The 17,189-nt window shown below is 39.1% G+C and overlaps 1 protein-coding gene across 3 annotated transcripts in view; it reads left to right on the forward strand.

Annotated features, from left to right (window-relative positions):
* wwp2 (WW domain containing E3 ubiquitin protein ligase 2) overlaps positions 1-17,189 on the forward strand; it is a 240,278-nt gene that overhangs the window by 182,071 nt on the left and 41,018 nt on the right. For 2 of the 3 annotated variants that reach the window (XM_078544500.1, XM_078544501.1), the window contains exons 11-12: positions 9,262-9,316; positions 12,141-12,222. In XM_078544500.1, the coding sequence (XP_078400626.1) occupies positions 9,262-9,316; positions 12,141-12,222 (137 nt within the window). Of the gene's footprint in view, positions 1-8,917; positions 8,978-9,261; positions 9,317-12,140; positions 12,223-17,189 lie in introns of those variants that run through there. The other variant, XM_078544502.1, reaches the window with a different exon arrangement.

The raw sequence follows: 17,189 nt of genomic DNA on the forward strand, positions 1-17,189 counted from the left end.
CCTTTGAACATTTTAAAATCTTTCAGTTTCCCTGATCCCATTTGGGCCGTGTCTTATTTAATTATTTTTGAGTGATGTCAACAGCTTTCTCATTCTGGGCCTTAATTTTCCTTTCTAACACTTCCATGCAATTCATGAACCACATCATTCATTCCAACCTTCTTGGGGTCCTGAATGGTCTTTTATGAACTGCCCACTTGCCTGGATTTCTGCTTCTGTATCCTGTGCCTCAACACTGGCAGGTATTTTTGATTTGATGTCAGGTGTTATTGACCCTTCAGGGTCACTTTGCGGTCTCTGTCTTTCCCATTGCAAATTTTTATTTTGAAATTCTGCAGCCACTTTTGCTACCTCCGTACTGACCATTACTAGGGTGGATGCATCAGCATTTTTACATGAATAGGTTCTTTGCTCAACTGGGGTTCACAAATAGGCAAGGACTTTTTACTCACAGGCACAACTTGGGAACTGTGGCACCGCATCCCAGGCGGCAGAAAGACTGTACTGCCTGCTTTATAATTTCTCAATAGAAAGTCTACATTTTTAACGATTAATTTAGAAACAATATCAACCACACAAGACTCCTTTATCAAAGCACAATTTAAATTTGCTCCACACAATGGAATAGCCACACTCCCTGTATTAATACATTTTTATTCATTGAACATTTTGTGGAAAGGTCTAAATCCTTTGCTAACAATAAGCTCTAAGCAAAACCTCAGGATAATAATTCCTGCTGTTTGCACCTCCTTTCCTTTCATGTGTTCAATTTTATGACAGTGAAAACATGTTGATCTTTTGGACTCATTCCTATCTTCTACACTATCTGCAGGACCACTTTGGAAAGACTCCACTCTTTTCTTCTTGCTATCCCCTTAACTAACATTCAAAGCTTGTTCATTTGCATTTGGCCTACCATTACAATTTCAGTTTGGGTTTACAGATGGAAATTTACTGCCCTTTAGCTGCCTACGTGATAACTGTTGCTTCCCTTATTTTAGAAACCTTGCAGATATGACCTAGCGACTATTAGAATACTATTTCGAAGTTGTTCTTTTCTCACCATAGAGAGAGAGAGAGTATTATGAGAAAGGTATCATGATCTCTCTCATTCTCAAAATTCTGCTTAAGTTTCAGTGCCTGAAACCACCAGTCCCACAGCAGTTCTTTCCCCCTGGCAAATCCTACCAACGTTTCATTTGGTCTTTTCTTTAAAGTCTGAAATTTTAATTAATAGACTTCAGGTGCAAGCGCATATGCAACAAGTACTGTCTCACATTTTGAGGATTGTTTTTCCAAAAGACTAGAATAAATACCAATTGCTTTCCCCACCAAGACACTTTGCAACATCAGAGTCCACATATCCTTTGACAACTGTAGCTTTGTAGCCACATTTTCAAATGAGATAAAATATCTCTCAGCTCCAGCATTAGGCACGAGGTGAAGATTCTTTGCTAAATCAAAGCTTGGTGTGAGACTCTACTCATCCTCTAAACTTTCATTCTGTAGCCTACACTTGCCTTTAGCTGGTTCAAGCTGTCTGATTTCTTTCTTTCTCTTGAAACTCTGTTTCTTTCCTTATCATTTTCCCTCCCTTAACTCTAACTTCTCTCTCTTGAGTTCAATTTCGAGCTTTTGTATTTTTTTCCCTCTTTTTCAAGTTCAACTTTTCTCACTACTTTTTCAAGTTGGAGTTTTTGCTTTTCTTTTTCTTTTAAGGTTGCTCATGTGCAACTGAATTCTAGTCAACTCAGGCTGTGTTCTTTTTGGGTCAGGGCATTGCTTCTTCTAATCCCAGAAGCTGTGCTATTACCTCAATTGCATCTGCTTTTTTAGCCCCTGCTTTAAACCCCTACTTCAACTTTTCTGCTAATTCTATGAACCTATCCTTGTTTAATTGTTGCAAATCGCTCTGGATAAGTCTTCCCTCTCCAGAAAAGTCGTGGCAATTGACATAGCCATTGTTCTTTTCAATAAGTACAGTAAATTCACAGTGCGATCCTGTTAGCTTTGGCTTTAGCAAGTCCAAGCACCCTTATCCGTTGGTGGATTTGAAATCCTACAAAGGGCCCCAAAATTTGTTATGATCCAGTTAGAAACTAATATTTTTTTTGTTTAAAGTGGACACAATTTGAAATCCAAGTTACTTACTAAGAGAATAAAGCCACAAGATTCCTCAGTTTCAAAAAAAAATAGAAATTTTACTGTACCAGAGTCAACAATACAGTCAATACTACCTATCCTATACACTAACATCTAGAATTAACATGAGGTAAACAAGCAAACCGTGGTCAAACAGAAACCACAAACTGCACACCAAATAGCAGTCACAACCAAGGCAGATCCTTCAAATTTCTCAGCGACCCACCCAGATGTCAGTGATCACTGTGAGTCACAAAATCTCTTACAACTCTATTGTCCTTCGGAGGGATTTCAGCTCCTCTCTTTCAAAGGTGTACTCTCTGATTTCCAACAACAGCAACTCCAGTTTTCTTTTGCCTGCAATGAGTTGTCAGGCAATCGGACTCCAGCTCAAACTATCCCAATGATTGCTCACCTCCCAGCCACTCAATAATTCCTCCGAGACTGAGTCCCACAGTATTTGCCAGGCTGTACTATAGAGTCTATACTCAGGTGCAGTTTCCAGTTCCCAACTGTGCTGCTACCAACGACTGCTGCCAACCTTGTTCTTTAAGCCTCAGCTCTTCAGCAGCATGGGGCTACCAAATGCTCCCGGGCTTCTCTGAGCCTCAACTCCTCAGCAGCTTGGAGTTATAAATTGCTTCTGGACTTTTTCTGTGCCTCAGCTGCATGGAGTTAATGACAGTACTTCAGTTGCCCACAGCTAACATTTCTGCTCCCAACTAACTGTCATGTGCGTCGGGTCGCACACGGTCCCACGGCTGAGTTTCCATGCCGCACATCAGGTCATGTTTTCAAAATCCATGTGCAAGTGAGGCCTGCCCCTCTGCTGTACTCTGTACTTGTGCCAGAGCCCCGAGCCTGCCGGGGTTGTCATCCTCAGCCTCTGCTCCGAAAACACAGAAGCCCAAATTAAAAATGCAGATTCCCTCACAAAAGCAATTTTGAAACTGGCAATCCCCTTGTGCCCCTTAACGGTCATTGTGGCTGATACAACACTGTTTCACTTTCTTACTCTGGCTTCCAATCACCCATTTCCACAATCATACCTGTCAGCAGCGACTCTATAGAAAATAAATCGTCTCAGCAACAATGTTATTTGAATCTAGAGGGAGTGAAGCTCATGATGATGAAAAAGTTAAAAATAAATGGAAACCTGGAAACACCTCAGAATTGGATTAAGATTGCTAAAATTTACAGTTTTGGAGCAAAACAAAGGTAGGTCTGTTGTGGTAATCTGTTTGGAAATGGCTATTTGAGGAGTAAATTTCCAAGTAACTAATTTCTTTTCTGACCCCTTTTACTTCCCCAAAATGGTATTTTGCAGAAAATTAATGCTAAGTATTAGTAAACACAAGTAATTACAGGACTCTGGGGACATATTTCTATTTATGATACAAGCAAAGGGAAATGGAAAATTCTTATCTTGTACTTTTGCATCCAGAGTTCAAATGCTACCTCATTAAATCATAAATTTTGTTAAAGATACAGGATAAAAAGTTTAGGATTTGTTTCCTTAGGAAAATTATATCAATTTTGTGTTTAATTTTTAACTCTCCTTTCTCCCATCCAATTCATTGTTAGACTGGTTTGAGAATGGGAAAAAGGTGTTGGTGAAATATCCAGAAATTTTAAATTGAAATCTGTTCTGGCTTTTACTGCCCGTTAACTTGTGAATTTGCTCTTGCCAGAAATTAAGAATCAAAATCTGACAAATATCTGTACAACATGGATGAAACTTTTCTGATTATTGGTTTCCTCATTGTTTGCCTTCTTAATTCTTTCATGGACAGAGGCTGGGATATTGGAAAATATCTTCATTGAAACCTTGTTAGACCTTATTTATTCAGCTACAAATGTGTTAGACACACTAGCTTATGTTTTTGAAACTAAATATCCAAAGCTAACTGCAAATGTCCAACGTTCTTTGAAAGTTGATATTTTGAAAAGCCTACAATGCTGTAAAACTTATTAAAAGCAGCAGCATTCAGGGAAAAAAAAGCCCCCTCTCTCAGGTGTCGAGCTTTTTAGCTCCACTTTTAACTCGGGGTGTGAATTGGGCAGTGGGGTGTGTCTGGGTGGCAGCCACCAATGTTACTCTTGGCATATGACCTACACAATTCTATTCAGCTGACTGGCTGCCTGCCACATAATGTGTGGAACTTCTGGCATAACTGTCCAGGCCGATTTAAAGTGGGGATGTACCTCTAAAAGAGTTTGTGCTTCCCACTAAGATTTTTGCTTGCAGGAGGCTGGTAAAGATTGTAGCAGCACAGATAAGTAGAATGGCTGCTCCCAGATTTTCTGATGCTTCCCTGAAGTTCCTGGTAGAGGAAATGAGGGCAAGAGCAGACCCAGGCCCATAATGAAGCAGGGCGGGACAGAGATGGTTGAACAGATCACTACCATCAAATTCACCCCCAGGACCTGGGCTCAATCTCAACAGAGGTTTGATGACCACACGTGGAAAAGGGGAGTCAAGCTTTCCATCTCTCAACAGCACCTGACAGCTTACAGCATTGAGGAAGGCCAGGCTGGCAGCTTACCTGAGCAGGGCTTCTGCATATTATTTGTAACCCTTCATTTACCTCAGCAAACTTTATGATTTCAAACTGTATTTTTAAGACTGTTGCCTGCAAATGTCTGTCTTCTATCTGACATACCAGCTCTTGTCCTTTTTCTCTTTCTGTTCTATGTTCTGCTTGGTAACAGGAGGCTCCTGCATAGCAAAACGCCTCAGGTGAAGACAATCCTCTGCATGCATTGTCACAGGCACCATTGCTTCCAGACACAAGCTCAATCATTGTCACTTAGCTAACCAGAGGGATCACTATGTGATGAAACACCTGGCACCAAATGAACAAGGTGGCAAGGCAAGCACAAGAGACTGCTTGCCATTGGGTGAGGTTCTCTTCCAGCTCTGCTGATGAGGACAGAGATGAGAAGTTCAGCCCAGTCATGGAAAGAAAAATAATTAAGGCATAACATAAACAGCTGTATGAGGTATTGGAAGGGTTTCAGCTCTATGGCTGAAAGTGCTGAGGTGTCCGCTTCCAGCCTGTGTTGTATGACATTGCATGACATCAGCACCCTACAATTTACCCAGGAGAGTGTGGTCCCCTCCATGAATGCTGCAGCTGGACCCTCACAGTGAGTAAGATCACAGGCCTTGCAGCTTTAGTGTAAGTTCAGTCTGCTACCATGCAGGCTATGGGCTCCACATTAGAGAGACAGGTGTGTTCATCCTAGATAGATTTGTGGATCAAAGAGATTCAAAAACGTTACTTATCTTCTGTAATCAGATTAATGGGAGGCCTAGCTATATGGGAATGACAGTGGTGTGACAGGAGTAGAACGTGCTGGTCTCTATCAGGATGCAAGCTGTTGCTTTGCCACCCCCGAACCAATATCCACCATAGTCCCAGCAAGCAAACTACGCCAAACTGCCTGGTAGCAGCCAAGATCTCGCAGCCTGTAACCTGTCCCCCTCAGTCACGAGCATTGAGAAGTCAGGGCCATCTCAAGGGTCCAAGTATAATGAACAGCAGCCTCCTACCAGCTTTGCTGAGGCTAACGGGGGAAAAAAACATTATAGGTTGATTATTTGGGTGAGAAATGAATGGAAGACTTATGACTTTAGCTGGTAAATTAATTACATATGTGACATTTTGTACTTGGCCTGCATTGTGGTTTAGTAGCAGCATTGTTCGTATGTCATTGATATAGAAGTTTTCTGAATGCTTTCAGTTTCTTTAATGCAGAATTAAGGGATTAGTAAAGGTTGTGACAAGACTGTTAATGCAGAGGGGCCCTGTGTAACCTTTGAGAACAGGGAAAATAGTAGGTACCTGGAATTGTTAAGTCCTCAGATCTTTTTCTGCAAGGTTTGAGTTGGCCCTCCTTTTCCTGCTGCTTCTCCTTCACGTTGGTCTTACTTGTATGAGGACTGCTACTGTTCTGCTTCCTCCAAATGCACGTCTCTCTAATGTGCGGTTATGCATTATGCTATATATCATAATGAAGCAGGATACTCTATCTGGGGAATGTTGTAGACAACCCACTAACACCAATCTAAAAGCCTGAAGCTCTGTCTCAGCATCTCCATGATGTGTTCAGTAATTATCCCCGTGATTCCCTGGCTACAACTGTATGTTATACCTCTGTTGCTGTGACATTTGTGGGCTGTGGGGGGTGTTGACTGTATCCCTCATTCCTGGGTAGCCACCTTGATACATTCTGAAAGGGTTGAATACTGGGAGTGGTTGCTCTGGATGGAGGCAAACAATTAAACATAACCACTTGGACAATTGAACCCTGGCTGAGAGAGGGATTCCCAGAAATGATCTAATCAAGCTACATTCGGAATACACTGGCCATGATCTTAGTTGGATCCCTGGGAGTTGGAGAGAAGGTCATGTGACAGCCCAGCCTTTTGTGAGTTTTAAGCCCCTGCTTTCTCTGCAAACAAGACAAGCCACCAAGATGCTGAAGGAACAAGAACCTGAGTGGGTTCCTCCCTCTCTCTCTCCCCCTCACTCTCTCTTCTCCACCCTCTCTCTCTCCCCCCTCCCTTTCTCCCCCCTCTCTCTCCCTTCTCTCTCCCCCTCTTTCTCTATCTCTATATCCTTCTCCCTCCACCCAACTATTAAGTTTTTGAACCCTGCTGCAGACAGAGCTTTTTGAAAGAAGCCAACCCAGCACTAATGTGTCCAGAAGAAAAGATAAGCCACCCATCTGCATCTTAAGTTGTATCATGGAAGCATCAGGACCACCAAGTGAAAGCAGCAGGACCACCGAATACAGCCTGAAGTCAGTCAAGTCACCAACCTCCACAAACTGTGTACCCAATAATTTTACTGGACTCTAACTGACTCTATCCTTCCCCAATCTGTAATCTATTTGTGTGTACACAAAAGTTGGAACGTATTTTATTATTCAACTTGGACCGGGTTAGGTACTGTAAAAGCTTTCCTGTTTGCTTTGTTAAAATGCAAGATCTGTCTGATTGGTTCTTTTATGACCACAGTGCATAAACAGTTAACCTCTCACTAAATTGACAAGTATCTCCTTTTCAAAAAACCTGTTGCGGTCAAATGAGGAGAGGGAAAAGAGGGAAGCCAATCGATCCCTCCTCATCTGATCATAGCAATCAGCTTATCCTCTATCTGATGGTTTTTCCTTGGAAGCTCTTGATTTGGAGAACAAGACCACTTTCTTTTAATTCTCAAGATTTTTGTTATATTTAATTTTTGTAAACATTAATTATATGTGGATATTCAACATTATAAAAAAAAATTAAAATGCTATGTACCCAGGAGAAACACAAGACAACATTTTCTTTTTGGAGGATAAGTAAATCAACTGAATAATCTTTCCAAATCATGTGCATTCAATGAGGTTCTCAACCAACACTTAATAACATCTGTACTTTTGTGTATGGTGGTAGTACATTTAGAACATGAACTTGTTCAGAAATCTACTTGAGAAATGTGACAAATACTAGTTTTTCAGTTTGAAATGGCAGTTTTTTTCAATTGCATGATTTGTATTTAATGAACTACAAATGTGGTGGTTTGTGCTTTGGATATGTCACTTTATTTGAACCATATTTACAGGGTTTAGTCAGAGCTAAAGCTTTTGCAGTATGAATTTATAGAGGACCTACCAAAGCTTAAGTTTCATGGATGTTACCACTTACCCTTTCAATGATTGAACTGATTTGGCAGAATTCCTCCTGGAGAGATACAACTTGTTTAAAATTTCTAACCGTTCAGCCATGAACACTTCCCCAGCATTCTAGATATGAGATGTAATTGAAAGAAGGAAAATGTACTGAGAGTTTTTTAAAAATTTAATGAAACAATTTTTTTAATAATGAATTTTAGATTTTTTTGTTCCAGTTATCAACATAGTCTTGTCCCAGTATTGGCGTCCCAATTGAGTACTCTTTCTGTGCCAAAAGCCATTTGGATCTGCGCTATGTTCCCCTTTATACAAGAAAACTCATCGTGATTGATTGATAAGACCATGTGATTCAGATGGGCAAGGATGGATTGAACCTATTTTCCTTACTGAAATATAGTCGCTGAACAAGCACCCCCCCAGCTGAGACTGGCAAATTTGAGTGATACTCAAGGCAGTCCTTGATATCCCAAGTTAAAAATCTGGATGAGAGGCAAACAGTCAAATGTTTGAGCTACAAAACCAGTGTCACTGATTCTTTTAAGCCATTAGGTAAAGGCAGTGATAAAGTACATAGTCTAATATATTATGGTAGCTCTTATCCAGTACACTGGAATTAACTTGAGTAGTTGAGAAGCATTCGCAATTTCAGTGATTTTGCTGTAAGATATTTGTAAAAGCAGTGCAAAATGGCTCATCCTAGACAATATGCCAAGTAGTTTTGGCACAACACTGTGCTAGTAATGTAAATACCAAAACATTAGTCATGATCAGTTTCCTTTACTCTTGAGCTGCACAGCTTGGTTGGGGCAGAGCAGCCGCCTCATTGCCATTCATTTACATTCAGAATAAAGGTGCTTTTGTGAGCATGAATAAAACATTCATAGTGGGGCAGGGCGTCTGTCTGGAAAGAACATGAATGTCCCCTCAGTTATAATTTACATAGCAGAGTACTGTTACATTAACAGCACATTGAGAAAGATTGAACACACACTGCAGGCAGGAAGCTTGGGCGTACACACCATGCAGTAATGATTTCATTAGTACAGCCTGTGATTTCTGTGTGTAGATCTTGGAGAGAGAGAGAGACGCACAGCAGCACTGTGCAATTTCAACTGACTGAGCCAACAGCATCAGTCAACGCAACAGGACAGTTAGTATTTTATAATTGATCTATGAAGAAGTTTTAAACTGTCTGGCTAGGGCTTCTTATACTGTGTTTGTAGAGGTATAATTGCTTTAGAAAGCCTCAGCTTTCATTGCATACATTTGAAAGATGAAGATTTCTGCAGCTACTAAATTTGAAGAACTGACTAAAAAGGAAGAGACCAGTTGGGAGATCTACAAAAAATACAGTATGATGTGATAACGCGATCTTAATACTGTAATCATTCTGTCGAGTAACAATGTACTGGATTTCTATCTTTTTTGTTATAGTCATCTGGAATCTCTACTGACAATGACGCACTTGGTCCTTTGCTTGCTGGCTGGGGTAAGTAGTAGTGATTAATATTTACTTGAGCTGAGCCTACTCAATTCTATTTAGTGTTAAATTGGTGCATTTTGTTGCTGTCTCTGCCACTTTGCCATACAATTGTAAGCAAGAAGAATTTTGTATTGTCTAATAGTCACTTAAATGTTTTGAATTTCAATGAATGTAGTTTTCTATTCCGTTACAGGTTACTTGATTTCTCTGCTAAAATTGCAACTTCTGTCCTGGTTTTCATGTATTTAGAAACTCAGTAGCGGCAAGCAAGCCATGTGGCCATGGCCATGAATTATTTAGTGAAATTTACTACTCCGAGTCATACTTTGCTTTGCACGCCAACCTTTTCATTATTAGCCTAGTTTGAGAATGTATTCTAGTTTGTATTGTTTATGTTGGTGCATTAATTATATATCCTGATATGAAATACCATTCGAAAGAATATTAAATTGTATCTCTGCAATAAAAATTTTAAGATGTTACCTTTTATCATTGGCATAGCTGCATTGGTGTACCATTAGGGAACAAACAGAAATAATGACAACGGACATGCATCTTGTGGACTCAGCCTTTGTTGAAATTTATTGATGCTGATATATTGACATCATAATGCCACAATTTTCCAAAGAAGAATTAATGCACAAGCTGTTTTATTGCCAATCGTTTTTTTTTTCAACATTGTGCTGCTTGGTATGGTATTGAATATCATGTGAGCTTACTGATCCTGTGCATTGTCATTTGTCGCTGTTGCTCAAGAGTAATAGCACTGAAACAGATCAGAAATGTTTAGTACCCGGTTTTATATTTTAAAGCTTGGAACTTGAAGCTCATGAAAATTTCTGCCAGGTGCTGCAGTTTGGTGACAGTTGTCGCTTTGATATTCCTAGCCTTTGGGGAAGTGTCTGGAATTCACTTGGGAGATCCTCAAACCCTCTTACAACCCTCTTGGTGTGTGGGGAATCTCCGACCTCAGGATAGGAATGTTTGTGAATAGAGATTTAAATTAATGACCTGGTGATGCATACTATTCATGGCAATTGATTATCACTATGATATAATGGTGTGAAGAATCACTTAAGGCTGTTTCTAAAGCGTATATTCCAGCAATATCAATTTCTTGATGTCTCCCCTGAACAAACTCCCTGCTTTTTAAATCCCTTGCAGAATAGGTGCACTTGGCCCTCCCACCTCATTAGGTATCTTGCTTTGATTCTCTTTCTCATTTTAGCTTCAACATTGCTGTCTTTTTCAAGATGAAAGAACAAAAGAGACATATAAAGTCCTTCCAAATTGCATAAAACTCCATAAATAGTCCCTCATTGATAGTGGGCAAAAAATATTTTGCTTTATCTGCAAAGTTAATTACCTAACCTTCATCTGGATCTAAAGTAGTGACTAATGACTCTTTTTGTGGTGGGGGAAAGGGCAATAGTCTTAATCAGTAACAGTGCTACTTTGTGAGTTGGCAATAGGAGGTAAGATTTAAGTAGAGTACCTTGGCATGTATCTGTCATATTCTTCCATCAACCCTTCCATAAAACATGGAACTCCTTAGCTTCAGTACATCCAGCAATCCTGCTGAAAGTTAAGAGCGGTTTGCCTAACCAAGCCCAAGCAATTTCATAGGATTTCATGACTTCTGGCTTTTTATGAAAGTCCTTGTATTTATAGTTTTTTTTAAAAAAGTGAATTATTATACCCACTTTCTCAGTGACCACAGGAGTTGAAAAACATTTGTCAATTGAAAGAGATTCAGTAGTTGTTCTGCTGATTTACATCTGGAGTTGATTTGCTTTAATTAAAAGCATGAGGGTCAACATGGAATGATAGAACATTAAAATGGATGACAGCTTTTTATTAGTGAGTGGGCTGGACCGTTTATTAATTTAGTTCTGTCATTTTTCTTGACTCCAAATAATGTATGTGTTCTACAGGGCTGGCAGACCACAAAGTGGGTGGTAAGAAGCAGTTCTCTTGCATGCAGTAACATTAACGCAATAATTCAGTCATTGGTTGGGCTTGGTGGGCAGTTTTGTTCAACTTCTCATATTTTCATATAATTCTCAAAAAGAGATCTGGCTTTTTATCTGGTGAAATGCTTGTTTCCTCATAATGATAAAGAATACTTTTATTGAAATAAAATTTTATTTAGAGGAAATTGGTGGATCATCAAAAAGGCACATGAGACAAAATAAGCTATAATTGTGAGCTGAGAATAATGTATAACAGTAGAACAAATGCACTTTTGAGAGTTTTCATAAAGATTGGATTTTGCCTCATACTTTTCTTCTTTCAAACCCTTTTACCTGTATCAATCCCCCAGAGAATGAGGATTTTAGAAGCAGAGTCACAAATAGTTAAGTTGTAAACTTCACTGACTTTAAGTACTTGTGGTGTTCAGTGACACAGCTGGCAAGAGGTTCAATTTTCACAGCGCAAGGCAGACAGACGCTTTTTATTCCTCCGACATGGGACATACAAACTTGCAAGCCAACTGTGACACTGAAGCTTGTGCAATAATGGGACAACTTTGACTGTCTGCCTGTACTAGGACCTCAACTTGCGACTTAATAACCCTTATAATACGCAACTGTCTTGGCACTGCTGCTTTACTGTCCCAGACATGATAAAATTTGTCCTTTCACATGCCATTTGATTTGACTTTCTCTTGATCTGCAGTATTCCCAAACCATTTTGAGTTGTTTATAAACCACATCAGCTTACCTAATTGCATAATTGGCAGTTAATAAAGTAACACAAAATTAAAAATTGACATTTTTGATGTTTGTCTTGTCAGGTTGATAAAATGTCTTAATTTTTCTTTTCCCAGAGAAACGCCAAGATAATGGACGAGTCTATTATGTTAACCATAATACACGGACAACCCAATGGGAGGACCCAAGAACTCAAGGGTGAGAGCAGATAACCTCTTAAAATATTTAAATAAGCATAGTTAATAATTGGGGTGCCTCATTTTGGGGAAATATGATTAAATGGTAACTTAAGGGTTCTATTTTCATTGCAAAATCTCGTCTACCTGGATTCCCTGATTAAAAAATATATATAGCCTTTACTGTTCTTTAATGTTTGTAGCATTTTATCTCATTGTAAAGACGTGTAAATACATGAGCAGCACACTAAGCAGTTTGATCTCAGTCACTTTTAGAACAATTATTTTTCCCATGCCATTTATGGCATAGCTAAATAATACCTTGAGTTTATTTTATCTTTCCTCTATCACTTTTTTCAGCCTTTCATTTTCCTCCTTTTTTTGGGAGAATGCGATATTTTATTTAAATTTTCCTCAGATCTCCCTTTGTCATACTTGATTTTGCAGTTTGGCATTGGAGCCAAATGGAAGAGGTCGAACAGTTCATTGCATTAGAATCCACCTATGAATGCATTTTGATTCTAACTTTGTTCAGTTCATATTCATAACCATTCTCTAGCTTTACTGATTCTGTAGCTATAACCAGTCTTATATAGGGTCGGTGCTATGATAAAGCCAAGTATTTTCTGTTAAGTAGCAAGGGAAAATAAAAATGGGTAGTCTTCACCAGGCTGATCCTGAGCACCTCCTGGCACATGGCTACAAGCAGCACTGGAGGTTGCTGAGAAACAGGTTACGTGTCCCATCCCTGACAGCCACAGGAAGTGCGTGCACTCGAGAGACTAATGAACAAAAAGAGAAATACAGATCCTCAAAAAATAAGCATGCATATTCTGATCCTAAACCTATTCTGAATATGTAAGGACATTGGATTGATTGAAACTGTTGCTAACTCAGTGGTGTTCATGTAGATTCTCAAAAGAAACGACTATGTACCCTTCAGTAAAGTGCAATATAATGAAGTTTCAGGTTTCATAGCTAACTGTTTAGACCTATTAGCAGAGGACATTTACTTTTGAAAGGGACTGGCACATTTTTAACTAACATTCTTGCAGCTATAAATATTATTTCTGAAATTAACTCATGTTTCCTGACTAAGTCATGGAAAATGCACACACTTTGTAGTTTTTGCAATTTTATTGTTAACCTGGTTCACAGCCTTGTTCCAGCATTTCCACTGCTCATCTTCATAACAACTGAAGACCATAATGCTATTGTTCATAACATGTACTTAATTTCCCTTGTCACATCTACTAATTATTTGCAGTCTACGAAACATAGTGTGATCTGCACGTGAAATGGAGAATTTAGTTGGTCACTGTATATCTGAATCTTTAATCAATGCTACAGGGAGTCTAGTACAGTACAGATCTGATATAACAGATGACCACTCCTTTCTGATTATAGAGGAAAACTGTGAATGATATATATATATATATATATATATATATATATATAGATAGATATATATATCAAAGGCAAAAATATTTTGAAACATACAATAGCTAAGTCAGCCCCTGAAAGAGGACAGGGTATTCCAAAGTGCTTCATAGGCAATAAACTAGTTACGAAGTGTAGTTATTATCTTGCACAGTTTCTAAATTTGACTACTTTCTCTTGAAAGTTCCCTTAGGCTAAGATCTCAAAGCATTAGAGTTATTGAAAGTTTAATTAATTTCCGACTTAGTTCATGCAACCTATTTAACTATACATTCATTTAAGAACTTTATTTGTGTTCTGAAGGCATTTTTATTTCACCCCCAACATTAATAAATTCTCTTTGTGAGATCAAATAGGGAGGATGGATTTGATGGATTAGGGCTCCAGTGCACTATACCATAGTATGGTGATACACAGGTTTGCATCCACAATCCCACCTTGTTGATTTGCCATTTTTAGCAGTGCCATCAACGTTTGAAGACTGGTGCTTCTCCACACACACACAGCCAAAATTGTAAGGAAAATTGTCCTAGCTCACTTGCAGCTCCTAGTAGCCTATGCAACAGTGGCTTCAGTCTTGTACCCATTGTCTCAGCTAGGATGATGTCTGGTAGCAAATAAAGTGGTTATAATTGGCTTCTGAAACCTGGAGGAGAATTGACAAGGATTTCCACCCTGATTGCTATCCTGTAACCTCTGCTGGAAGTGCCTAAAGTAGCAGGTAGAAAGATGCCATTCTTGGTGGATGACTAACTTATCAATTTTATGAATAATAGCCAAAGGTACTTGAGGAACTATACCCCAGCAAGGAGTCAATACTTATATTAGAGGAAAGATGTGAAGGAAATTGATGAGAAAATAAATTGTGCAGCTAGAACTGAATCAGAACATGAGTTCATCACTATAATAAATTGCTGTTATGTGTTTGCTAAAGTTTACAGTTAGTTCATAGCTAATACTGTATTAGTCACTTTTAAAAAAGATTACTCTTTATGACTGAGACCAAAAAGGTGATTACAATCCAATCACCATGATTTAGTCTTTGATGTCAGTAATGTGGTATTAGCTCATGACACTTGTTTTATTATTAATTCATGACACCTTGTTTTATTAGCAAAAGCACTTTTACCCCCACCTAGAATGTTGATGTATGTTATGCATAAACTTTAAATATAGTTTACACCGAGAGGATGGTTTTAAACAATGGACCGGATTTCACAGTCAGTGGCGTAGCGATGGTGCTCACTGCTGATGTCAAATAAATCTGTGCGCGAACCTACAGCGATCCTGGTGACGAGAATTTTGGTTGCCTTATGGGAGGATTTTCTCCCAGTGTCGGCTGCAGTGAAAATGGCAGGTAGTTGTGGGCATAGCTTACAGTCACTGCATCTCAAAAACTGTATAAAGAAGGATGCTGTAATAAAAAGGCATTGGAAAAATCAGATTTAATAGACATGATTAATTTTACAAAATTAAAAATGAGCATTTTTACAAAATTAAAAATTTAGATGTCATTTTACAAAATTAGAAATGTAAATATCTGAGGCTGAATTTTGTGATCAGTGGCGGTGAAAGGGTGCTTCCTTCTGACCATGAAGTATGTCTTACTGAGAGATCTAGTGATCTTGGTGGCGAGAATTTCACAAAAGCACAGAATTATTACAGTGCAGAAGGAGGCCATTTGGCCCCTCTCTGAATCAGCAATTTATTTCATGCTATTTTCCCACTTTCTCCCCATAACTCTCCACATTCTTCCTTTTCAAATAACAGTCTAATTCCCTTTTGAATGCTTTGATTGCATCAGCCTTCACTACACTCTCAGGCAGTGCATTCCAGACCTTAACCACTCGCCGTGTGAAGAAGTTTTTCCTCCTGTTGCTTTTGCTTCTTTTGCCAATTACTTTAAATCTCGATCCTTTCACAAGTGGGAATAATTTTCCCTATCTGCTCTGATCTGACCTCCTTTGATTTTGAATGCCTTTTTCAAATCTCCTCTCAGCCCTCTTTTCTCCAGGGAAAACAGTCCTAACTTCTTCAATATATCTTCATGACTGAAGTTCCTTATCCATGGCTTGTGAATTTGTTCTGCACTCTCTCCATTGCCTTCACATATTTCCTGAAGTGCGGAGCCCAGAACTGGATGCAGTACTCCAGCTGAGGCCAGCTTAGTGTCTTATACATGTTCTACTTAACCTCCTTGATTTTGTACTCTATGCCCCTATTAATAAAGCCTGGGATATTAAATGCTCTCTCAACCTGTCCTGTTACCTTCAATGACTTATGCACAAATACACCCAGATCCCTCTGCTCCTGCACACCTTTCAGAGTTGTATCCTTTATTTTGTCACTTCATGTTCTTCTTACCAAAATGAATCACTTCACATTTCTCTGCATTGAACTTAATTTTTCACCTTCATTTTGCACCAACTTGTCTACAACCATTTGAATTTCTATACTATCTCATCACAGTTCACAATGCTTCCTAGTTTCAACTCATTCACAAATTTTGAAATTGTGCCCTGAACACCAATGATCTAGGTCGTTAACATATATCAGGAAAAGCAAGAGTCCCAACATTGACCCCTGGAAAACTCCACTACAAACCTTCCCCCAGCCAGTAAAACTTTCATTAACCATTACTCTCTGTTTCCTGTCACTCAGCCAATTTCATATGCATGCTGCCACTGCCCCTTTTATTCCATGAGTATAACTTTGCTCACAAGCCTGTTGTGCAGCACTGTATCAAGTGCCTTTTGGAAATCTATGTACACCACATCAACAGTATTGCCTTCATCAACCCTCTCAGTTACCTCTTCAAAGAACTCCAGCAAGCTAGTTAAACACGATTTTCCCTTTTAAAAAAAGCTTTTTTTAATTAACCCACATTTGTCCATGCCACTTTAATTTTGCACCGAATTATTGTTTCTAGAAGTTTCCCCAACACCGAATTGAAACTGACTGGCCTGTAGCTTCTGGGCTCATCTTTACACACTCTTCTGAACAAGGGTATGTTTGCAATTCTCCACTCCTCTGGCACCACCCCTGAGCCTAAGGAAGACTGAAAAATTATGGCTAGTGCCTCCACAATTTCCCCCAATATCCTTGGATACATCTCATCTGATCCTGGTGCCTAATCAACTTTTAAGTACAGACAGCCTATCCAAAACCTCCTCTTTATGAATTTTGAACCTTTCTAGTGTCTGAATTACCTCCTCTTTCACCATGGCCTAGGTAGCATCTTCTTCTTAGGTAAGGACAGATGCTAAGTATTCATCTAATACCTCAGCCATGCCCTCTGTTCAGACTATCACCATGCAGGGGTGCTATAACTGATTGCATCATTCTTTACTGGGCATTCACAGCATAGAGCCCAAGCTCTCCACGCATCTGATCATGTTAAAGAATTTTCACCACGTCCAACCAGGAAACAAAAAGCACAAAATAAGATCACTTTTAAAATAGGTTCCATTGACTAAGTTCTGCCTTCACCCCATGTTTATGCCCCCAATCTTTAACTTTAAGTATTCTGAAAAAACTTCAAAAAAATTA

The sequence above is a fragment of the Cetorhinus maximus genome, chromosome 6 (genome assembly GCF_964194155.1).
Source record: "Cetorhinus maximus chromosome 6, sCetMax3.hap1.1, whole genome shotgun sequence".
In the NCBI taxonomy this organism is placed as follows: domain Eukaryota; kingdom Metazoa; phylum Chordata; class Chondrichthyes; order Lamniformes; family Cetorhinidae; genus Cetorhinus; species Cetorhinus maximus.